Source organism: Raphanus sativus, chromosome 4 (genome assembly GCF_000801105.2).
Source record: "Raphanus sativus cultivar WK10039 chromosome 4, ASM80110v3, whole genome shotgun sequence".
In the NCBI taxonomy this organism is placed as follows: domain Eukaryota; kingdom Viridiplantae; phylum Streptophyta; class Magnoliopsida; order Brassicales; family Brassicaceae; genus Raphanus; species Raphanus sativus.
Genome location: NC_079514.1, coordinates 14433709 through 14458599, shown reverse-complemented (window position 1 = coordinate 14458599; position 24891 = coordinate 14433709). Strand labels below are relative to the sequence as shown.

General features: G+C 32.9%; 2 protein-coding genes and 1 pseudogene across 2 annotated transcripts; all 3 read left to right on the top strand.

Annotated features, from left to right (window-relative positions):
* Window positions 1–7270: 7270 nt before the first annotated feature.
* LOC108852403 (agamous-like MADS-box protein AGL3) lies at window positions 7271–9794 on the top strand. Its single transcript, XM_018625903.2, has 8 exons — window positions 7271–7799; window positions 8562–8643; window positions 8722–8783; window positions 8868–8967; window positions 9068–9109; window positions 9178–9219; window positions 9295–9461; window positions 9557–9794. Exons 1-8 carry the CDS (start codon window positions 7615–7617, stop codon window positions 9642–9644), a joined length of 768 nt encoding a protein of 255 aa, XP_018481405.2. The 5' UTR covers window positions 7271–7614; the 3' UTR covers window positions 9645–9794.
* Window positions 9795–10178: 384 nt separating this feature from the next.
* Window positions 10179–11363, top strand: LOC108853673 (universal stress protein PHOS32-like). Its single transcript, XM_018627090.1, has 3 exons — window positions 10179–10476; window positions 10904–10992; window positions 11076–11363. The coding sequence occupies exons 1-3, from the start codon at window positions 10179–10181 to the stop codon at window positions 11361–11363; spliced, it is 675 nt and encodes a 224-aa protein (XP_018482592.1).
* A 4366-nt stretch (window positions 11364–15729) lies between these two features.
* Window positions 15730–18674, top strand: LOC130494705 (protein PIGMENT DEFECTIVE 338, chloroplastic-like; annotated as a pseudogene).
* Window positions 18675–24891: the final 6217 nt, after the last annotated feature.

The following is a 24891-nucleotide window of genomic DNA, read 5'->3' as shown; positions in this document are numbered from 1 at the left end:
CTCAGTTAGTGAAGATGGTTTCGGAACCAGAAGAGTGGCCAGCCTTTGCAAGTTACTTAGAAGACATTATCTCTTTGAAAAGAAGTTTCACAAGATCAGAGCTCCTTTATATACTACGGACACAAAATTAAAAGGCGGACAGCTTAGCACGCAGTGCAAGGAAGCAATCGTCTTTTGTCGTCCATATGGATTCGGAGCTACCAGTTTGGTTTACAGAGTCTACATGAGTCTGTGTTTGCTGTCAAAAAAAAAAAAAAAAAGACGGCAAAGTGTTATTGAATAACCCCATAGAAAATTTAAATCCAAATAAAACCAGAGAACACAAATTTAACCAAATAAATAAGAGTTGCTTCTCTGAAAATCTGCTGGTGTAGCAAAGCTCGTCCGCCTAGCGCCCAACAAAATTGAAAGTGATCATCCCCCAACACGCTCTTAGCAATTTTCGTGCAATACTATTTAATGATAAAGACTCTCTTTCAAAAACCACTGATGCAAAAGCCAAACATAGTTCACTTAGTCTTGACAGGATTGCCCGAAACCTTGGCCAATTTGGTTGTCTCATTATAGGTTCAGTGAGATCGTGAAGATCAGACCCAATCACCGAAATCTTCCATGCTTTGCAGCGCCCATTCCAAACAACACAGTTCAGCTGTTAACCTGTTAGGGGAGAAGGTAAAACGTTTTTCTCGCGTAATGGAGCACATCACCTCGGTGATCTCGTATAACAAAAGCCCCTGCAATGTAGTTTAGCGTACCTTCAGTTTGACTGTATGTTGCACTTCTCATAACCTGCTAAAAGAGGATCCCATTTCTTGTTTTTATTTAGCATTCCATTCACAGGCTCCGTACACCGTTGACTCGTGTTTAGCTCGTTCCAGATTCTAGCGTCATTACATGTCTGCTGGTATCAAGGATCATAGGATCATGTTGAAAACCTGCCAAGGACCAGATCTCCTTTGCAATCTGGCATTCAAAAACCACATGTTTGATCAACTCTGTTCCATTCCTGTAAAGCTCGCAAAGCATGTCCAAATTCATTCATCTTGTGTTTAATCTTTGGGATCGTTGGGACATTGCAGATGGCTATTTTCAGCTCTCTCCAAGATTAAAATGATGAGGTGGTAGCCTAGGAGAAGAGAAGCTGCTCTTCTATATATAAATATTAAGAATTAAGGAGAAAAATGAGAAAAACTATTAGAGGAAAATTAAAACTCATTTTGAATTTATTATTTGAGATGAAAATGAGAGAAACCATTGGAAATAGTCTAATAATCAGGGGGAATTTTCAAAAATACCACTTTGAAGGTATCATTATTCATCTTTACCACCACTAAATACACATTTTCAAAAATACATTATTTATTAAAATGTTAAAGACTCTTATATCTTTGTTTTTATATGCTTTTCAAAATTTTAATCCAAAATTCTAAATCCTAAACCCCCAATTCTAAACCCTAAACCCTAAATCTTCAACTCTAAACCCTAAACCCTAAACTATATACCCTAAATTCAATATTCTAAACCCTAAACCCTGAAACCTCAACTATAAACCCTAAATCCTCAACTCTAAACCCTAAACTTTATACCCTAAACCCTAAAACATCAAATCTAAACCCTAAAACATAAAATCTAAACCCTAAATCCTAAACGTTCAAATCTAAACCCTTCATTAAAAGTAGTGGTAAAAGTGGTTAGTGTAAACATGAAAAGTGGTACTATGAAAATGGTATTTTTGGCAATTTCTCAATAATCAAATGTTTATGATCAACTATGATTTAATCCAAAATTAACAAAATAAACACTGCTTTGTCACTGTAAGATTATATATATGGATTAAAAAATTAATAACTGCAACCAAAATATTACAGAAAAAAATATATAAAAATAATTATCTGTCTAAATAATTGTGATGTGGTGGTTTTTAAAGTTCTCAGGGTTTGCTAGTTTGATCATATTAAGAATATGCGACTTACGTTTAAATATAGCATTATCAAAGGGTTGGTTCGGTGCACAAAAAAAAATGTTCCAAAAATTAAAAAGATTATGGGTTACAACGTAAAAAAAGTTATCTGTTTAAAAAAGTTGTACATGAAATAATAATACCATGTAACTCTTGGCAACAAGAAAATAATTATAATATATGGTGCAACTTCAACCCGAAATGGTACAATGCTTCCCTAACATATCATCTGCCATCTTTGGTGCTATATAACTAATTATGATGTTTGAAACATTAGAATATGCAGTTGTGCCAATGGTATTGGTGACAGACAAATAAGGTTTGCATCCAAAGTGGAATAAACTGGAAAAAACGTCTCCCTGATCATCTTTTCATCTCCATTTATCTAAGTTCATCTTTTATTTCGTTCATTCCTTTCGATGCAGTTATAATAATATATGCAGCCATCATTATATTATACTGGTGTCACTATTAAGTAGATTAGCGTCGCATCACATATTTGGCAATGAGTCTATAACTCCATGCGAGAATGACCGAGACGTCTTAATGCAGACTAGTCTATAGGCAGTGATATGTGGACACGTGTCTTTTCAGGCACGTGATGTACGTATGACTGTTTCGTTCAGTCGAACACATCGGTCCGAAGAGTGTATGATAGGGAAAATTGATTTCTTGACCCATAAAGAGTTCGACACGTACCCTTCGAGGTCCTGTCCCTAAGCCCAACATGCAAATGCTTCCCTCGTCTTACGTTTTGATTGTTAAAGGTAAACCAAGTACGAAAGTCGTTCCCAAAGGACAATTATAAATGTTACTAACTGGTAAAGATGTTTAGTCAGAAACTATATTGATATTGAATGTTTACGACTTCTTGGCCAACTCTCTTCCTGTTAATTTTCATATCGAAGCTAGTTTAATAATGAACAATACTTAAGTTCATCCCTAGGGTGAACTTAAGAATTCACCTTTTTCCTTATTTTAATCAAGTTACTATATATAGATTAATGACACATAAATAAATAAATAAATAAATAATAAACTTTTAAAATACTAAAATAGTTAAAAAAATAATAACAAAAATTTTAATCAAACTTTAGATCATAAATTTTAAACCTTAAATCTAAACACAAACCCTAAACCCAAATTTTAAACTCAAACTCTAAACCCTAAACCATAAATCCAAACCTATACCCTAGATTTAAATTATATACCCTAACCCTAAACCTAAACCCAAACCTATACCCTAGATTTAAATTATATACCCTAAATCCTAAACCCTAAACCCAAACCTATACCCTAGACCTAAATCTAGACTCTAAACCCAAACTTTTAGGGTATAGAGTTTGGATTTGTGGTTCACAGTTTGAGATTAAAGTTTAGGGTTTAGGTTTAGAGTTTGGATTTAGAGTTTACGCTTTAGGTTTAGGGTTTACGGTTTGGTTTTAGGGTTTAGGATTTAGGATATATAATTTAGGTTTGAGTTTATGGTTTAGGGTTTAGGGTTTGAGTTTAAAATTTAGAATTTAAAATTTGAGTTTAGAGTTTGTGTTTAGATTTAGGGTTTAAAATTTATGATTTAAAGTTTAAGGTTAAAATTTTTGTTATTATTTTTTAACTATTTTAGTATTTTAAAAATTTATTATTTATTAATTTATTTATGTGTCATTAATCTATATATGGTAACTTGATTAGAATAAGGAAAGAGGTGAATTCTTAAATTCACCTCAGGGGTGAATCTAAGTATTGTTCTTTAATAATAGGTTATTACGAAAATCTAAGAAGAACTATATTAAATTAGATTTCAACTAATACATCATTAACTACTTTATGCGCAGAATAAATAGAATTTTTATAATCATAGGTCAAATTAGGATTGGGCAAATTATCTGTTAAATTTGATCTGACAGCTTCGAATCAATGAAAATAGTAAAATGTGATATCCATAAAAATAAAATCAAATCGCAAATATTATTTTATGAAAAGTGATATATCATATCTAATCCGTATATTTACAGATATGTAATGTAATTGTATATACAAACTATTATATATATATATATGATATAATTTAGTTAATTTTTATTTTAAGTTGTTTTTCAAATTTTCGTTTTGTTTATTGCATACCCAATTTGACTTTTATATTCAGTCAAATGTTAATATATGATTTTTTATTAGGCTTGTTAACATTAAAATTCGCTTTAAATTTCTGTTTAAAATGTTAGTTGTTAGTATGATATTATTATTTTAATTTTTAATTTATATTCTTTTTCTAAAAATATTTAATTTTAATTTAATGTTATATATTATTTTTTATTTTTAATATAATTAGCTGATCAAATCGTATAATCCGCGGATATTTAAAAAAACTCTGGATATCCAAAATTTTGGATCGAATCCAATCATAAATATAGTTTTTTTTTGTCAACCAATCATAAATATAGTTATTCATGTGAGATGGAGCTGATCACTGATACTGCAAAATTTCTATATAGTTAACAAAGAACTTCAAATGTATGTGGTCCATGGAGTAATTAACTAGGGTTTTAGCCCATCATGTGGTCTAATATAGTTCCAATTTGTTAGTCTAAAGATACAAAAGACGTCTGCAAGCATCAGGTACCTACATTACATTATTACAATGTGTTGGAAATATTTAGTGTATCCCCTCTATTTTGAGTATATATATATTTAGACCTACAGTTTTTGTTATATTAGTCTACAAAATAATAAAATGGTATATCCAAGGGACAATCTTCTTATTTTCCTAAAAAGTAGAGAATTGCTACTACCCCAAACATATATACATAAATTATCAGAAACAATGATCGTGTTTAAAAAAAAAAAATATTGACTATGAATATTATTCAACAGTTCGTACGGAATTATTCATTCTTCTATTTATTTTTGGTAAGTGGTAGTTGACAATATATCAGAAGTTACTATATTCTAATACAAGCAGAAATATATTTTTTGCAGCATATTTAGTTTGTGGATATTTACTAGAAAAATTATTATTGATGATGAGCATTTTTATTAGAGATCATTTTCTGTCTGACGTATCCACCTTATAAATTATCCATATAAAAGATGAAATATCACATTGCAGTATTCTTTGGTATTTATTCCTTTTAGATGTAAACTAGAGCATATATCTCTATATGTTACATATTGTAAGGTGATCACCTGGTACCATATATAAAAGAATGGTGGAGAATAGAGAGTATAGGTAGAAGATAAAATGTCAAATGTTGCAGCCGACTCAAAGATAGAAATCTCATCGGAAAAAACTTATGTTGTGGGTATAGATGGATTGTTTTATGTTTTTGGTGCAGTCAGTGGTGATAGGGCACCAAGGTCAAGCAAGATTCATCATCAACCAGAAAATCCGACAAGTAAAACTGCTAGACAAATTCAAAGTGTAGTTCTGAGTTTTTTAATGCTTGAAGATTGCAGTCCCATAGCTTTCACAGAAAACGCTAATCAAATTTCCTCATACCGGAACCATGAGAGATCATTTTCGCCATCTCTTCTCCTTGTAGAAGTAAATCTTTTCACCAAAACTCTTCTTGTTGAGAAGTACCTCTCTCTTGGCACCAAGACCAAAGAGTATTCAACGTCACGACATACGGTGACTATTTTCAAGTCTGGAAAATTCAAAGGATGCAGTAACTTCATTATGTGGTTAATTATTCGCTAGTGGCACCTTTGTAACCTTCGGCATCTTATCAAACTTATCTAAGTTTATGTCTCTATCTTTACTTTGTTTTACTCTTGATTTTCCTAAAAAGACTGCTCATCACTGTTTTGATGTTGCTTTAATCCATGTAAGGTTTTAAGTTATGAATGAAAATCATTGGTTTGACAAAAAAAAAAGGTAGAAGATAAATATCTAATTTATACATGATGATAGGGATAAGACATGCATTTCCATCAAGAAAATTAATATAGATAAAATAAATAGATCATTAGCTAGCACAAAAGGACATTTTTTTACAAAATTTTTAGTGATGTATCGGTTGAACAAAATAACTAAGGTGCCAAGTGAAACATGAGTCAGCAAGCAAAGATAAAAAAAGGTTGTGTAAGACATATGTCACATATCGCATGAGTAAATTAACAACCATCATCATCATGAATGTAATATAAGATGCCAAGAGAAGAAGTGAGAACAAACAAGATAGCCATGTCAAGTAATCACAGGACCTAGCTTTTCCTTTAAGTGAAATATTTTTTGTTAATCCGACAAGAAGCATCCTACGAAAAAGTTGAAAAATCTTAGGATTTGAGAGCTAAACTGTTCATGCGGTATTCTCTTTTGTTTCGTTTATCTTGCCAAGATAAATCAGAATAAGTGGTATCCAGTTCTTGCAAGCATCTACGAGTCATTGTTATATATGTTTATATACATAGGAGCATGTAGAAGGTAATACTAGTTTTATCTTTAAATCTATCTTGGATTCTACAGTAGTATTTAAGAAAATAGATTAACAAAACTTTATAGTAAATACTAAATAGTATGTACTATATCATTTTCTTTTTATCAATGATTGTACTATATATGTGTATATATCAGATTATCCATTTCAATTTTTAACACAATTTGTCGGTAAGTGTAGAACTGTTTTATGCATTTAAACGATCGTGAAGTAGCTGTCATACGAAAGAACCTGTCGGCAAATCAAACAAAAAAATCTTTACAAGCCTATCATTTTCTTACTTTTATTCACAAACACACGCAGTATATATATATATATCTAAACGTGTCAATACCTGAAAAACGTTAATTTATTTCTCTTTCATTTCATGAAAAAAAAAATGTAACCAGATCATGAAATACAAATAGATAGGAGTTAGACCTGTGAATATGCTCTATTTAAGGCATATTTTACAGGTTGTATATATAATCTTTTTCTTATTTCTGTTTTGAGCATATTGATAAACTAGGGACTAGATCTGATGCAAGAAAGCAATCTATATATGGCAGAAATCTATCGATCTTAAAATCTAATGGAGGAGGGTGATAAAGAAAAGTTGGAGCATTTTGGTTGGACTAGGGAGAGAGATATCATAACTCTCCTTGGAAAAGTACTAGGAATCAAATATTTTTTTGCAAAAAGACAAAAAAAAATATATAGAAGAAAAGTGAAAAAAAATTATTCCCTGATGAAGTAAGAATAAAACAATGTGTATATCTTTTTTTTTTGTATATCATCTATCATATTTGACATATAAACGAAATTATGATATTTTCTCTTTTAAAAAAGGAAAGTTTGTGATATAAGACTGTAAGCTTTTATTTGGCCAAGAATGGCTTAGCATCTGCAAAAATCAAACACAAAGCTATTCTCTTATAACACTCTAACAAAAGAAGAACCTGAACACCGTGGCCCACCAGCACCACTATCTCAGCCACCACTACCATCTCCTCCACCACCAGTAACCGGACAAGAGAGGAAACCAATTCATGCCCTACATTTAGAATCCTTTTGTAACAAGATCTACACTCTTCACATCTCACTTATACATACACTTCTATATATATAGGTGTGTGTATCAACCATCTGTAAATCATTACTTGTGCGTTTAGAACTGAAAAGAAATAAACTTTTCTGTTGGGTTTTCTTTTGTTTCTTGGTGAGAGAGAAAACTTAAGGATGGGAAGAGGGAAAGTTGAGTTGAAGAGGATAGAGAACAAGATTAACAGGCAAGTTACTTTTGCAAAGAGAAGGAATGGTTTGCTTAAGAAGGCTTATGAGCTTTCTGTACTTTGTGATGCTGAGATTGCTCTTCTCATTTTCTCCAACCGTGGCAAGCTCTACGAATTCTGCAGCAGCCCTAGGTACCAAAATCTTTAACCTTTGACTCTCATCTCACCCTCTTTATGTTTTTATTTCTCTCTTTTTCAGATTTTTAGGTTTTTGATTCTCTAAGGATTGTGGGAGAATATTAAAAGCTTGGACCTTTCTAATTTTGTTAGGATCGGTTGATTAGGGTTTAGTGTACAAATCTGACTTCTAGAGTGAGATTAAATTAACAAAAAGATTATCATATTCCCAGGGTGGATCTTAGATGGTCTAGATAATGAGGTGGAGACTTTGAAAAGAAAAGTACATAAGATTTATATATAGAAGCTATATCTACGAATATAAATCTATAGTGAAAGTTTTTACACATTAGATTGAGTCTTGAAGGGGTTGATTTATCCAAATTTCCAAGAGAGACAAAGGATTGACCTCTGGATATACAACAAAGCTGTAAAGAACACACCAAAATACTTTCACTACTTCTTTAAGTTAGCATCTCTCAAGTACTCATAATCCTGTTAAAGTTAAAAGAGACAACTGTGATGGTTCTCGATTTCATATGTTTCTTTTGTGCATAAAAAATATCTTTTCTTTTTGGAATAAACAGCTTTTTGTTTTTGAAAACCCATCATGAGATTGATATTGATATTGATGTTCTTGTATTTATTTAACATGGAGATTTACAATGCTCTAAAGGGTTTTTGTTTACTCCTTTGAATTATGTCTCAGATGAAATTCAAAGTTATATTGGTCAATAAATGTTAAATATTAAGTGATCATTTGTTTATATGAACTAGCGGTATGACCAAGACGGTTGAGAAGTATAGAAAACATAGTTACGCAACAATGGATCCAAATCAATCAGCTAAAGACTTGGAGGTATATCTTCTCTTTCCATATGAATTATCTAAAGACCGACATCAAACTGTCCTTGGTTAATTTTTTCTTAAATGGCAGGAGAAGTACCAAGACTACTTGAATCTTAAATCAAGAGTTGAGGTCCTTCAACATTCACAAAGGTACATAGCGTGATTCATATGACATCTTGAAAAGTAAATGCTTACTCCTACTACTTAACTCTTCTGAAATTTGTTTCTTTTTAGGCATTTGCTAGGTGAAGAGATAGCCAGTATGGGAGTGGATGAGCTTGAGCAGCTAGAACGTCAAGTAGATACATCACTAAGGCAAATAAGATCCACAAAGGTATACATAATCTCTAGAAATTGACAAGTTTATATTAGATTATCTGGTCAAAAGAATATTTAGAAAAATACAAAATCTTTGTCTTTGTTCTCATTGCCAGGCCCGGTCGATGCTTGATCAACTATCTGACCTCAAAACAAAGGTACATAATGCGTAACACAGTATCCAAGAATCTCAATGTAGCACATTCTCATATTCATTATTTTACAGGAGGAAATGTTACTGGAAACCAACAGAGATCTTAAGAGAAAGGTAGTGCCATCAGAATATTATAGCGCAAGAAATTGAATTCATTTGAGATTTTTCACATCACTCTATCTATCTCAGTTGGAGGAAAGTGATGCAGCGCTTAATCAAACACTATGGGGAGCTTCTTCTTCTGCAGAACATTCCCAACAACAACAACTAGGCATGGCTTCGTTTCATGAAAACCCTCCTAGTCAAGAAGTGGGATTCTTTAGGCCTTTACAAGGCAATGTAGCATTGCAGATAAGGTATTCATCATCGAAAGAATAGTGAAGACCTAATTAATTGACCTTTTCTGATCAGCAAGATTTATAATTGATTTTTGTTTGTTATTATGGAACAGTCATTACAATCCTGGTGTGGCAAATGCAAGCAACTCTGCAACATCACAGAATGTTATCAATGGATTCTTCCCTGGATGGATGGTCTGAAAAAAATACATATTAATGTATACGTATGTGTTTTTTATAGATCACATATCATTGCTTGTACCATTTTGAGTTTTTGCAAGAGAACAATAGTTCATGATTACAAACACTGTTATATAATCAAGAGCTGTAATGTGATACTCCACATTATTACTTTTTGCTCCTAAAATATTTAAATACTTTTGAACTTTTCAAAATACAAAGTCTGTGGGGGCATTCTTTTAGTTTTTTTTTTAAATATCATAGAAACTTAGTCGAACTATGATTAAATTCTCTGGATTACAATTGGATTCTGAAACAAGTAGTGCTCTGCATTTGTTTCAAGATTTGTGATCTGGATTATTAAATCGACTAATTAATTTTATTAAAAATGATTACGAGAACAGGTCCAAATGGTTGTAGTTGTTTATTTTCATGGTAAGCACGTTCAAGAAATGGCTCCAACCAAAACATACAAACAAAAAAAACACTATTTAAAACACAACCAAAAACACAAAGCAGAAAACGAAAAGAACAATAGAGAGAAGGATTATCAAAATGGGGAAACCAGCAGGGTATTGGGTGAATAAGATTAGGACATCCTTCAAAGGAGGATCATCTTCGAGCAAATCACTAGATGAAGGAAGTGCTTCGGGTTCTAGAAAGAACGGTAGTAAGAATCAGAAAACAGAGGAAGGCAATAAGAAGGGTGAAGCTGAGAGTGGGAGGAAAGTGATGGTTGTTGTGGACACAACTTCACAGTCAAAGAATGCTCTTCAATGGGCATTAACACAATGTGTTCAAGATGAAGATAATATCACTCTCCTCCATGTCACAAAAACACCTGTAGCACAAGGTAATAGCATAATTTATATATTGTGTGCACACAAATTTGCATTTAACATTTAATTATAGCTTAGAAGGTATCCCATTCCCAGTAGATCCGTCATCAATGAACAACAAGAAAGAGCAACCTTTTGGGTTTCTAGGGTAATTGGGCTTGAATTCGGCCCAACATTATTATTTGTGTGATTAAAACTTTTTTGTTTGACTAATTGATGCCCCGTTTACTTTCACAATAATATTTTTGTTTCTTTTTATAAATAATAACATTTTCTTAATTTTATGTTTATTTTGAAATGAATTATATAATCAGAAGCTTTCCAATTGTCAAATTTACAAAGAAAATATACTCACTCTATCGTTTAAAGTGGTGTTTAAAGATTTTTATTTTATGATAAGTGCTTATTCTCTATTAACCGTAAGTTTATTATGTTAAATAGCTACAGATGAGACACAAGGGCAGAGAAACTCAAGGGCTCATGAACAAGTTCATCCACTGAAGAACTTGTGTCAGCTCAAGAAACCTAATGTAACGCCTTTAATAACAAATCAGAGAAAATGATCGATTCAAAGCACATTTTGACATCAGTGGTTTCTTTTCTTATTTTTCAGGTGAAGACGGAGATAGTGGTGGTTGAAACGGCGGAGGAGAAAGGGAAGACGATAGTGGAGGAAGCAAAGAAACAAGGAGCAGGAGTTTTGGTTTTAGGTCAGAGAAAACGAACTTCGAAGTGGCGTGTGATTTGGAAGTGGCGAGCAAAGAGAGGAATGGGAGGAGGAGTGGTTGAGTATTGTATTCATAACTCCGAGTGTATGGCTATTGCCGTAAGGAAGAAAAGTAACAACGGCGGTTACTTGATCACCACGAAACGTCACAAAGATTTCTGGCTCTTGGCCTAGTTTTTATTATTGCTATCACACATCTTAATATAAAAAAAAACTGTCTTTTGTTAATTGAAATGATTTTTATTGTTTTATTTTGATATGTGTTCATGGGTATGATTGTTCTATCATGTACGACTGCTCTAAAGAAAAAGAACAAGAGTGTAAAGACTTTAGTTTTTCTTTATATTTGTTATCGTGTGGAACTTCAAAAAGCTAATTATATTTTAAGCTAAGATGCATTCTGCAAAAAGAAGAAGACGAATTCTGCATACACAACCTGTAGCTAAGCAAACAAAAAAAATTGTAAAAAAAATTGTTCGGGACCATTTGGAAAATATTTGATCATTTCAACTGTCAATTTAATATTTATCCTAACATTTCAATTTTCATTGAGGAAAATACTCCATTCCTTATTATAAGATTCTCTGTCTTACACAAAAGTTCTAGCAATATTTTATCTAAATTTAAATTATGTAATTAATATGAAAATTGTTGCATACAAGTTGTAATCTATACTAATAAAGTTGAGTTTTTTTATCTCCTTAGGGGAAAAATGTCATGTGACATTATCCTTTTAATAATTAAAATTTTTTCTCAACTTTATTTAATGTGTTTTAGTGTTAATTGTGATTAGGTGTTATTTTATTTTTGTTATTGACAATTTATTACAATGATGTTTTAATTTTGGATTGGAAGTTTAATTTATTATGAATTTTATGTCTTGATTTTTTTTTAGATTTCATAACTCTTATGTTACATATTTTTATTAAATACTTTAAACTATTTCTTAATATTTTGTATGTCAAATATACATACAGAAATGAAAACTAAAGTTAAGTATTTTCAAATTTTTTTATACTAATAAAGTTGAGTTTTTTATCTCTTTTTTTTTGGGGGGGGGGGGGGGGAATGCCATGTGGCATTCTCCTTTTAATAATTAAAATTTTTTCTCAACTTTATTTAATGTGTTTTGGTGTTAATTGTGATTAGGTGTTAATTTATTTTTGTTATTGACAATTTATTACAATGATGTTTTAATTTTGGATTGGAAGTTTAATTTATTATGAATTTTATGTCTTTATTTTTTTAGATTTCATAACTCTTATGTTACATATTTTTATTAAACACTTTAAACTATTTTTTAATATTTTGTATGTCAAATATAAATACAAAAATGGAAACTAAAGTTAAGTATTTTAAATTTTTTTTAAACATAAAATAGATACATATCCAAACTATTACTTTATGCTTGAAAACATTTAAGATATTAACTTTAGTTTTTATATGTTTATTTTCATAGCTAATATATTATTATATAATAAAACTAATTCATTTACTAAATCGTGGTTCATCCACGGTTGATCCAATGATCTAGAGACCCGGTAAATCGTCCTGTTCAATGTCCGGGTCGGGTATCAAAATACTGGTTTATAGAGTTTCTTTGTATTTGATGTTGACGATGGATAATGGATCCTCTATGATTCTCCTTCTTTAACGCAATTGAAGTAACCATCATATAATCAATCTAGAAATTCCACTCATCCCACTCTAATAATGTTTAGTAATTGATGTCGATTCAAGTCCAAAAGACTAACATTCGGTCTATTGGTATTGACACATAAACTCTATGGTATCTTTCCATGTTACACTGTGCAAGGAAACCAATAACTTCCCTGATGCATGCTGTCCGTGTTTACATTTTAAAAACCATGAACATGATTAATATACTCTTAAAACTTAACTAAAAAAAGAATCATTACTTCCAATCTGAGAGAAATTTTAAAATGTTGCATGTTTGCTAAAGTTATTTAAAATTGATGTAAACCACATTAATCATTTGCACCACACTAACCATTTATTGTTACTAAATGCAACAAGTCAGCAAGCCCGAATGTCACAGATAGTTAGAAATTGTCTTTCTCATGATCGTTATAAATGCTAACATCTCATTTACTAATTAACAAATTGACTTTTTACTAGGAAGATTTGGTGAAATTGTTCCATTCCGGTTAAAATAGAAGTTGTCCATTAAATAAAGGAATTTAGGAACCATTTATAGTTTTTAGATAAAAAATATATTTAGACATATTAAGATTCGTTGATATTCTAAATAAGGGTGGACAAACAAGAATTTCGTTATGAATACACAAAATCTTTCATTATAACAAAACTAATATAGAAAATAATTATATGTTTCTTATTTTAATATACATCTTTTTGAGAGACCTTGAAACTAAAGTAACACATACAACTCGCACCTCTATATTTTAAAAGTCAACATGGTAATTTTAAAAATATATATTAGATACTCACCAATTATTTTACCAAAAATTGACACTTCACCCTTATTTTTTATAAATTTATAAAATTTGAAACGTATTCTATCTTTCTATTATTTGAACTAATATATTAGTAAAAGTTTTATAGTTTATATATAGTTATGTTCTCTATATAAAACATCAACTTTGTTTTATGTTTAAATTTCAACTAAATTAATTTTGTTATGACTATCGGCTTTTTATTCTATTTTTATTAAATCGATTAGTAACAACCACTTGTGCTGTTATACTTTGAACTAAACAACTTCAAACAAAGTAATGCACTACAATCACTAACCACTATCAAAAAAGATCAGAAAATATAATTTTTAATATATTTTTATTTTCATATTTAACATATTTTATTTGTTAAGACCATATAATAATTTATAAATTTATGTAAAGTATAACATACGAACCCGGTGGGAAAATCACTAGTAAAAGATAAAAGCAATTGATTAAAAGTTTTGAAGATAGATTAGATAAATACAATTGAACAGAAAAAGTTAAGACATTACAAAATAAGAGGAAAGTAGAAATGTAGAATTCAACTCGGATCCGTCCGAATCCTAATTACGGTATCTACTAATTCAATACTCTTTTAGTAAATGAATAAATGGAAACATTGGATCCACTCCACATTAAAAATGTTAAAAAGAACAACAGCATCAACGGGGTCATCAAACATGTAATTTCAAAAAAACTATGGAGGCATTCTTTGCAGTTCCATTAATGGGGGCATCTAACCCCACATGTGTTAATGTGGCTCCGCCCCTTTTTCTTAAATTTAATTTTTGATTTTTAACGTTTATATTTAAAGTTTCTTTGAAATCAAAATATGTGATTACACAATTGACTTAATATTTGGTTTCTTTTCAACAAACAAAGACTTTAAATATAATAATATACTTTAGTAAAATTTCTAAAAGGTTAAGTTTGAAGAACGATCATCAGCTCTTTTTTTTAGTAAACGCGCGGGGGATGAGTGTATACTTCGGCACTCAAAATGTCCTAAACAAAGTAAACATCTTTGTTTCTTATAGATCTTGTTTTGATTGATTGCTCATTATATATTGAAGCAGAAAAAAAATCATGACAAGCTTTTATATGCCGTTCGTATTTTAACATATTATCGATGGATGTTGATGATAAGCGGAGAGAAAGAGAGAAGATAGATAAATTTCATCATTACATAACGATCATAACATGGCTCATATGACAGTATGATATCATGAGCACCCTAGCTTTTATTGTCATTATTCTTATTATTTCATCATATAATAGAAATCGGAAGTACTAGTCCGACATACATCATCAAACATTCATTTCTTACGCAGGTTCTGGAAATACCATTTTGGGTCGCTCTCGAACGATTTCCTGAAAATCCGACCATCCTTACCAGGGGCCTTCATCGTCTTCATTTCAGGTCCTGATCCCATGCTGGAGAATAAGCCCGCAATAGCTCCCACGACACCTATGACCGCCATGGCGATTTCAAAGGTTGAAGTATCTCTGTTCTCGTTGTCACTCATTTTTGATAAGATGATACAGTTTCAAGGTTTACTAATTTTTTTATCTTTGAAATTGAAGTGATGCATGTGATTTATAGTTGTAGAGACTAGATACCAAACGATTTATTAGATGGAAGTAAATCTCATTTCAATTTACTAGGAAAACGCCTTAACTACGAGTTGTACTTAATGGTACCGTTTAGGAACTTGAGACGACTAGGGAAGAGTATGAGTCTTTTTTTCTTTTCTTTTTTTTTCTTTGGTCAACGGGAAGAGTATGCAGTTAGTAGTCTACAATGCTTTTTAAAAAGATAAATTGATCGAACCATATAAATTCAATTTTCATTTGGCACTGGAAATCAATACTATATTAAAAGGTGAATAAGATCCACAGATAGCATGTCCACGTCATCGATTTAAATCAACCAATCAGGTTAGAATGTTTTGACACGTCACTTTGGCTTCCTGGTTTTCTTCGACGAGAGAGGAGAAATGGATTTCTGAACGGAAATCGTTTCATAGCCACCACCCCCATTAATCCATCTCTGCGCCATGAATTCTTCTTTAATGGGTTCGTTTTGCCTTCCTGTATCTCCTCCTATTTATATCGGGTCATTTCAGAAAGGATTCAATACTCTCAAAAATCTCAAGAACGATGAATTCCAACAGCAAGACCTCTGTTTCCGGCGATCTTACCTCCGTGAAGGTGATCAACTCCGTCGGTGAGCCTGTGAACCGTTCCTCTGAAACCGCCGATTTGGAATAAAAGAGGCATAACTGGTGACTCCTCCGCCAAAGCTGTCGCCGGTGAAGCTAGGTACAAGAAACGCCAAGGAAAGGCCGATGGAATCCAGAGCCAAGCTTCCAGCCTCAATTAAAACTGGTGAGATTCTACCTTTCACTCCGATGGAATCCAGAGCCAAGCTTCCAATCTCCAGCGACCACAAGACCAACGCTTCCTTCGCGATATTTTAGATTAATTATGCCAAAACCCTTTCCAGTGTTTGTGCTCAGTTCCACGATGGGAGGCGAAGCAGTATTCTCTGAAGCTTAATCTAATTATGGTGCTTCTCACTCTGTTCCACTGAATACATTTTTTTGTGCACCATTCCACTGAATACTGAATGTCTATATCTTGCAGGAACCATGAGTTGAAAACCCAGGCCGTAACCCCTGCCACAATGAATATATGGCTTGATTTTTATCGAGGAAACCCAAACCAGTAAACGCATCATGGCGATATTAGGATTGAGAGGTACATAACACTGGCAACCATTCATTTTGTCACCCTGTTTGCTATTCCTATTGTTTTAAAATTTGCCAAAAAAAAATGGATATTAGTAAGTTTGTATCTCAGTTGATTTTTTTTTTTTGTATCTCAGTTGAATATTTTTTTTTGTATCTTAGTTGAATATATATTCATTGTTTTACTCTGTGTAATTCTAGGTCGGCTTTTCGTAAATGCAACCTCTGGAACACATTTTTTTTTTTGCCCATGAATGTGATGCAAGACAAAGTTACCTAAAAAGTAAGGCCTCCATCGTATTTTTGGTTTGTTAACCCTCTTAACTGAATTGTTTAACAACTGAGAGCACTAACGATTGTTTGTTATTGTTCATGGACAGGGACCTAATGACTTTCCTGGGGCTGGAGCTGAGAAGACAAGCCTCTGTCCTGTTGTGAACAGAGTTGTGACAACAAACACAAAAGGCTGTTGATGGTGTGGTCGAAAGGGAACAGCTAAGACAGATGCACCAACTGACCCCCTGTTGATTCCAGAAACACTGGAGGAAGAACCGCATAGAACAGCTGGTCCATTGTCACTCCGCTAAGAAGACCCGCATAGGCTGAAGTCTGACCTAACGAGTGAACGGTTGCTGGTTCCATATACAGACTCACCAACTTCTACGGGTCTAAGAGCAAGATTGTGTACCGTGTTGCTGAGCCAAATGTGACCGTGACTTTCTCTTGGAACTCCGTCCTCTCTGTTTCAGCGGACAGTACGGTTGGGTTTCCCGAGGATCGATTCCAATTCTATGGGCATAAGGAATTTGATGAGGCTTGTGACCGTAAAGGAGACCTTTATGGTAAGCTCTTAATCCATATAATTGTGTAAACATATTGGTTTTGATTATGTTATGATGAAATATTGGTTGGTAAGTGACTACTAACTCTGTTACTTCTTAAAAAATCTAGCAATTTTTCTGTTTGTAGATTTTGCTCACATGACTTCGTTGCCGATGTACAAAGTGGGGGAATCGCGGCGGAGGAAGAGCTTCAGCTATTGTACGAGCCTAATCATGTATCGACACCAGAGGAGATGAGTATGGGAAAGCAGGCTATGGCCAGGTCCTGCATGAGCCCTTTCTGAAATTCTTAAAGCATGAAGAAGGAGATGAATCAGAGGTTTCCCAGGAGACGGAGAGACTCGCCATGGAGTATTACGATCCCAAACCAGGTGAATTTGTGGTTGGTGTTGTGGACCTGTGGTTTCTGGTAACGAGAACAGACTCAATGTGAGTATAATTGCGGATATGTTAGGGATCATGATGACGAATGAGAAAGTTCCATTGTACGAGCAAAAATTTGATTACTTGCTCTGTGATTTAAAGTACGATGCTGAAGAATTCTTGGTTCATGGTAAAATGGAGATTGTTAAGGATGATGATGAAGATGGTGCTTAAGTTGTGTAGTTTGCAAGGCAAGGCATGCCTGTGGTGGAGATAGGACAATGATCTTTGCAGATGTTTTAGGGAGGACGTTGAGGGGAAGGCCTTTGTTTTCTTCTAGACGTTACTTTAGGAGAATAGCTTGGCACCAAGTGAGGTAGGTCTCTTTTTGTTCCTTGATTTCAATAACTGTTATTGGTTGATGTATCAAGAAGATCCTAATGGAAAGTAGGTTGTTATGTGGCAGATCAATCAGCTTACTGAGCCCACTGACGTTAAGATAACTGAGTGGAATATCTCTCACCAGAATTGAGGTAGGCTTCACATGTTTGCTTAGAGTTCATGCATTTTAGTGGATTTAATAGTTACTTTTTTGTTTAATCTCAGGGCTTGAGAGGTTCTATATAGTTTGAAAGAAAAAATAAAGCAGGAGTTTCTTTTTTTGCTGACTTGGAGTAAACTTTTTGGTTTCACTGTTTCTAGGATGGAAACATGATAAAGCAAAACGTCCCTCAATTGAAGAGTTTCAGAGATAACAATGAATTGTTTTCAAGGTTGTGTGGGTACAAGCCGGGCATAGCTACATGTTGCAAGGATGTGTTAAAATCTGGGTAGTAGTAAGCTATGACAAGACAACTCATAAAAATTTTGGATGCTAAATGATGATGGAAAGACAGATGGAAATGAGGGAAGTTGATGATTGTGTGTGATAGCAGTAGAGAAGTACAAAAGAATAAAGCTTGAGGTCATAAGGGATTTCACTTGGACTCCTTTTCATGATTTATCCTTCAACATGAGGGATTAGTTGTGTTAACATCGTTTTACACAGTCGGGGGCGGATATATGCACATAATAACCTTTCAAAGCATACGTGAATGATGCTTTGACTTTCAGGAATATCATAATTTTTTTCCTAACACCTAAATTGGCAGATATGAGTGTCAAAGGACTAGAAGATAATGCAAAAATAGTTGAGTCAAAGCATACGTGAATGATCATTCATGTAGTCACATTACTATTCCTTAGTAAATATGCCAGTGTTATGAGGAAACTGGAAATATATCACTTTGTTTATAATCAGGGTCGGCTGCAAACATATATGCCTTCGAGCTTTCTATTTTGGTGAAAAGATTTGTGTTTAGGATAAGGATAATATCACCTTGATTTAACACTAATCTATGGGATCCTCATTCTCTGTGTAACCTGAAATCTTTATTAACTAATCAATTCCAAATAACCACAAAATAAAAACAACAAATCATTGACAGAGTCTGGAATTTTCAGATTAAGCTAAAAATAAAAAGACCAAAAAAATGTGGTTGTTTATATGATACCAATAAACACCTCTGAACTTAAAGAAATAAACAAGACTTAGAAATTGGTTGTTTATATGATCCATCAATAAAAAATATTTTGAATAATTTGTAAATATTAGAATAGGTTTTTAATGTTCTGGTTTATTCGTTTACAAGCCATAACAACCCAAGTTTTTCTCCTCGCTCAAAGAACAAACCTAGAAATCACAAAATCAAACGCTGCAGCAAATCATGTAAAATATTGCTAAATATATATATATATAAGAATTAATAAATATAAGAAAGCAAAACACTAATAAAATAAAGAAAATAGTAAAACCATTTACGCACTGTCAACATTTTAAACTCGACTTGGACACTGAACCAGATTATTTCAAGAGTCCCGAGATCATTGGTATCGACTGTTGCTAAACTATAGATTAATAATTTAATAAAATTATTTTGATATTTATATATAAATATAATATTATTAATCTTCTAAAATATAATAATATCAAAATAATTTTTTAATTTAAAAATATAATTGAATGATTTTCAATATCAGTTTTTACTTACCCGAAGAAAAAAATTATTTAACTAACTTATTAATATCGAATTAGAAATTTGGCTAAATATTAAAATAAAAAATGAGAAAAAGACAAAAATAGCACCAAATCAAGTTTTTGTCACAAAAATAGCATCACAATGAAGAAAATGACCAAAATAAGTTTTATTGAAAGGTAAATATGCATTTATAACCCTTGGGTTAATTAATCTAAGACTTAGGGTTTAGAGTTAAGGGGTGGAGTTTTATTAATGTATTCAAATTTTTTAAAATGAAAAATGAAAAATGAAAATTTTCAAAACAAAAAGGTGCTATTTTGGTCATTTTATTTTTTGAGTGCTATTTTTGTGAAAAACTTAAAAAGTGCTATTTTAGAGATTTGCCAATAAAAATTTGTAACAATTATTTTTAAAAAATCAATAGATAAGAAACTTTTGAATATAAAAATTACATTACAAAGATTTTTTTTTTAAATTGTTACCTCCAGTGTTAAATTGAAAAGATTTACCGGGTTGAGCATCCTTAAATAATTCATCGACTTTCTCATTGCTTTGACAAATACAACATCCTCATTCCAAACACAAACATTGACACATATTATCGAAAAATAAACGATCAACACACTTTTCCGCGCGTAGCGCGGAGAAAGAATCTAGTATATTTGAATGTGATAATAAAAAGACAAAATAAGTGAATGTTTCTTTTTCGATTTGTTTCATGTGACGTGACGTAATGGGAGAGAAGGAACATCTAAGCGATTTGAAATCTACCAAGATTTCATGAATGGAACCTGAGATATGTTTTTTGCACTTGAAAGTATTATACCTGTTTATGCTTTTCTATAAATACACGAATACATGTAGATAAATTATAAATGTAGAGAATCGACGATTCTAATTGACATAGATAGATAGATATATGATGTATCACTTATTCACTTATTGGCACCATCATGTAATTTGAATCATTTTGTCTCTTCTGGTTTCTTACTCATTTTAGTTGGTATAGTTCTTTCTCTGGTTTAGCTTTAGTTGGTGTTTTGTTGTCTGTCACAGTTTTGTAGAGCCCTCTCAGATTTTGTGTCGCTTTTGGTATTTGTTGGCACCAATGACATTATTTCAGAGAAAATCCAAAAATAAAAGTACATAAATATATCGCCGTCCAAAAATATATGAAAATGATCGTAAAGGCAAATATACATTTTCACAAGTTAATGGGTCCTGTTGTAAATGGAAGTGATTTTCGTGTTATTAATCTTAAGGACTAAAGATCCTTTATATACAAGTTACAAATGAAGATAAATATAAATCCCATAACATAAGGGAATACAAATCCTAATCTATCTATGATATGATAATCACTAAATACATATGGATAAACATGAGTCTTCTTGATGTTTATCTTCTTGGACTTGTCTCTATCTCTCTACTCCTTTGGGCCGCCTGCTTCTAGTTTTCTTGGGCTGGGCTTGAGTTGGGCCTGGTCATGTCTGGTATGACATAGACTTGTCTGGTCCGGTCCGGTTCGGTTCGGTCCGTCCGGTTCGTCCAGAAATGGTTTGGTCCGGTCTGTCCGGTTTGGACAGAAATGGGTCGATCACATAATATATTCACAACACTCCTCCTTGATCGACACATACGTTTCAGGGTCAGTAACATGCTCTTAAGTTGCCTCGTTAAAACCTTTCTAGGAAAACCCAGTGGGATAAAACCATAGATAAGGAAAAAGAGTACAACGCATGAACTTATGAATAGATGTCATAAACATGCGGACCTTGTGAATACATTTTACCAAACTTAGAGTTTTGGTGTTGCCTCATTAAAACCTTACTGGTAAAACCCAATTAGGACAAAAACCAGGTGAAGGGAAAAGAGTACAACATGTACCACTCCCCCTGAATTGTACCTCCGTGCAATGTCTTTCAATTGCTGTATAATTCATCTGAACTTGTTTCAGTGATCATGAGGTATATGTACTTATTAGTACTTCGTCCATTTCTTAAATATAATCAGATATGTTCTATGGTTCTTGACCAGAACATATGGACTTTCTATGGGAGTATTCATCCATCTTGAAATGGATCTTGACTTTAAATATTTTCTGTACATCCTTGTTCTATACGAATTTATAAAATTCGACAATGAGTATCATTAGTATATCCACGATTTTTTGGATCATACTATTGCATATTCCGTCCTTAGAGGTTAACCAAAGTTCTTCATGAAATTTATATGTATATGGCACACGCCAATAGTCTTTCATGACCGGCTGGAAGCCTTCCTTAGGGTCAATCAGGCCGTTCCATTTTACTTAATGTCTCATGGTCGGATCATGACCTATGGAACGGGTCGGAATTGCCTAGGACCAAGGTGGTTTAAGGTCAGACTAGGATATGGATCCTTATGGTCGTGAATCTGATGGATTCCTCACTTTATTGCTTTGAACATATCATATCCAGTTCTTGGTATATAAGATCATAGATCTCAATACATATTTATATGGCTGTGATCTTCATTCTAGATCATTTTATTTCCATTACAGCCTGTCCAAGAATCAGTTGGACTTAATCATCCTTTCTTTAGGTAATAAACACAAGGATTTATTTCATATTTTATGGACTAATCTGAAATGTTCTTATAGAACTTTCTCACTAAGCATTTCTTAGTTTTATTATATGTGTATACACGCAGGCAGCTGCATCTACGATAGTCCATGAACAACGCAGGAACGATGTTGTTCTATGAGATTCATACTTCTCATCTTTTAGATCTCTTAATCTCTTAAATCTCAGGTCATATGTACCTTTATATATCCAGGGATTTTATTGTACTGCTTACTGTGATTTTCTTATGTGTTTCCAGACATTAATTATATTGTGCAGTAGCATTCACCACATAGGAATTTATTTCCTTCTAATTTGTTCCTTAGTCTCTGTGGATAACCTTGTGTAGTAAAGCCATTCGTAGAATGCTGTATACTTGGATATGGACGACCTCAACATGGTCATGTCCTTTCTCACGGTTTTATTCATCACAAGACTCTTATTTCCCTTGGTTAGATGGTCTCCGCATCTCTTATTCTTTACTTGGAACCCCACATTCATTTCTTTTATTTATTTTACGAGTACTCTCATGTGTGGGTTCGAGATCCTCTTTTATTTCTTATTCTCAAGTGCTTTCTCTTATGCATTTCTTTTCACTTATGTATGTGTATGTGTATGTGTCGACACTTATATACTGTTCCATCGCGATCTATCGCGTTCCAGACGTGTTTAAATCGATTTAGAGATTTTATTATCCAGGACCTTTGCTACCTTGTATCTTGGCGTCCCAAGCTACATGGTTTGGTACCTTAGATGTTCAGCTGGCCAGCATTTTTCTCTATGTCTAGTCTGGTTTCTTTAGTGAACTCGGATATGTCATTTCTATGCACCTTTATTTTCATTTCCGAGATTCCTTATGTATATGGAACATACAGGTCTATTTTATAGACTCTCTTATAGCAACTTGAATACTTATTTCGTGGTGCTAAGCTGGTTATGACATTAGTCATCGGGTCTATTATGTCTGGCTATCATCTTGTATGATTTCTTTCTTTGTATGGACGTCCAAGATTATATTCTATGGTCCGAGGATCTTGCCAAGACAATGGTGGTTCATACCAATCCATTTCTCTTATTCTTTCCAGCTTATTGTTTTCTCATTTTAATGAATGTTGGATAGACAGATTTATCTTGTATAAATCAATGTACCTTAGCCACAATCTAGTCACTCATGTTTGGCTTATGGTTTATTAAAAATCGTCTGAGAAAAACATAGTACTTATCCAACATATATTCCCAATCTTATCTCATTTCCTTATGAGATTCCATCCTAGATGGCACAAATGTTTGTGGTGTTCTATTTATTTTATCTTAGGATGGTGTCTGGATCATGACCCGTAATCATTTTGAGATGGGAATATCTATGCTTTACTTTAATGGCCTGATGCTTATACTTTAACTTGTATGAATAATTTCTTTATGTCCCATGTCTTGGACTATATAATTTCGAATTCTTACTCTGTCCCTTTGACTATAATTTCGAATTTCTCTTCTGTCCCCAAGTCTCGGATCTATGGACTATAAATTTCGAATTTCTCTTCTGTTCCCAAGGCTCGGATCTATGGCCAATGGCTCATTTAGATTCATAAAAGAATTCTGTCCGAGTAGATCTATAGTATGGACATGTGCGGATTTGTCCTCACTTCCATTTCATGGACATACTATAATCTGTTAAAAATCTTGGGAATTAATCCATGTCCTTAACCAGATATCTTTGTGACCTCTGTATGGAGAGTCAGTGAACTTATAAGTTCATACTTGGTCGAGTGTTGTATCCGACCAGAAATATTACTGCAGACTGAGTCTCGACCAGTCTCGACCATTACCATGGTAGGAACCACGACCACGGTTATTGTGGTTTCCATTTCCATGGTTGTCGAGTTTTTATTGTGGTTTAAAAGGACAATGTGTCTGAGCTCTTATATCCAAAAGATTATGGTGTGTTCATGTATAATAGGGTTATCCTCTCTCCCCCTCATGAACATACTTTAATCTGTGGATGCTCATGACTTTTCATAAATTTTATAGTCTAAACCTTGTAGGTTACAATTCGAAATTTATTCAGCCAGGTTATCAGGAACATGTTATAAAATCATTTCTGTAAGAACACAAAATTATTGTGCCATTTCCATGATACCTTTTGGACAATGAAGCCTCATGAGTTTCCCTTGTGTTCATACTACACACGTGAGATTTATGGGAGAACTCTTTTGTGCCTTTAAATCTTTGCATCAGATTTAAAAATTTAATTCGGATGGCTAATTCGGTCATACCATTAAGTATAATTTCGTGGCTAACCTTACTGGTTACCAAATGCCATTGTTCCTTATCATATTGATCATTTGGCATAGTCAAGATCAACATGGAGAATTTATTCTCGATCATTTATACCTTTGGCAAATTTTTCTTTTATATATATAAACAGAAAGAACATTTCTGTCCTTAGCCCATTCGAAACCATTCAAAATAAATTAATGGGGCTTTCATTTTGAGTGAATAAAATTGTCCCCCTTTAGGGTAATGCCATAGGCGTGGTCTCTTTTTAGACTCACTGATTTTCGAAATTTTACTTGTCATTTATCA

What these genes read in the sequence shown, in the direction of transcription:
- LOC108852403 (XM_018625903.2), top strand. Translation starts at nt 7,615, where the DNA reads ATGGGAAGAGGGAAAGTTGAGTTGAAGAGGATAGAGAACAAGATTAAC. An exon ending in GGCAAATAAGATCCACAAAG is followed by an intron (nt 8,968 to 9,067) that starts GTATACATAATC and finishes TCTCATTGCCAG; the next exon opens with GCCCGGTCGATGCTTGATCA. An exon ending in ACAGAGATCTTAAGAGAAAG is followed by an intron (nt 9,220 to 9,294) that starts GTAGTGCCATCA and finishes TATCTATCTCAG; the next exon opens with TTGGAGGAAAGTGATGCAGC.
- LOC108853673 (XM_018627090.1), top strand. Translation starts at nt 10,179, where the DNA reads ATGGGGAAACCAGCAGGGTATTGGGTGAATAAGATTAGGACATCCTTC. An exon ending in AAAAACACCTGTAGCACAAG is followed by an intron (nt 10,477 to 10,903) that starts GTAATAGCATAA and finishes TATGTTAAATAG; the next exon opens with CTACAGATGAGACACAAGGG. An exon ending in GTCAGCTCAAGAAACCTAAT is followed by an intron (nt 10,993 to 11,075) that starts GTAACGCCTTTA and finishes CTTATTTTTCAG; the next exon opens with GTGAAGACGGAGATAGTGGT.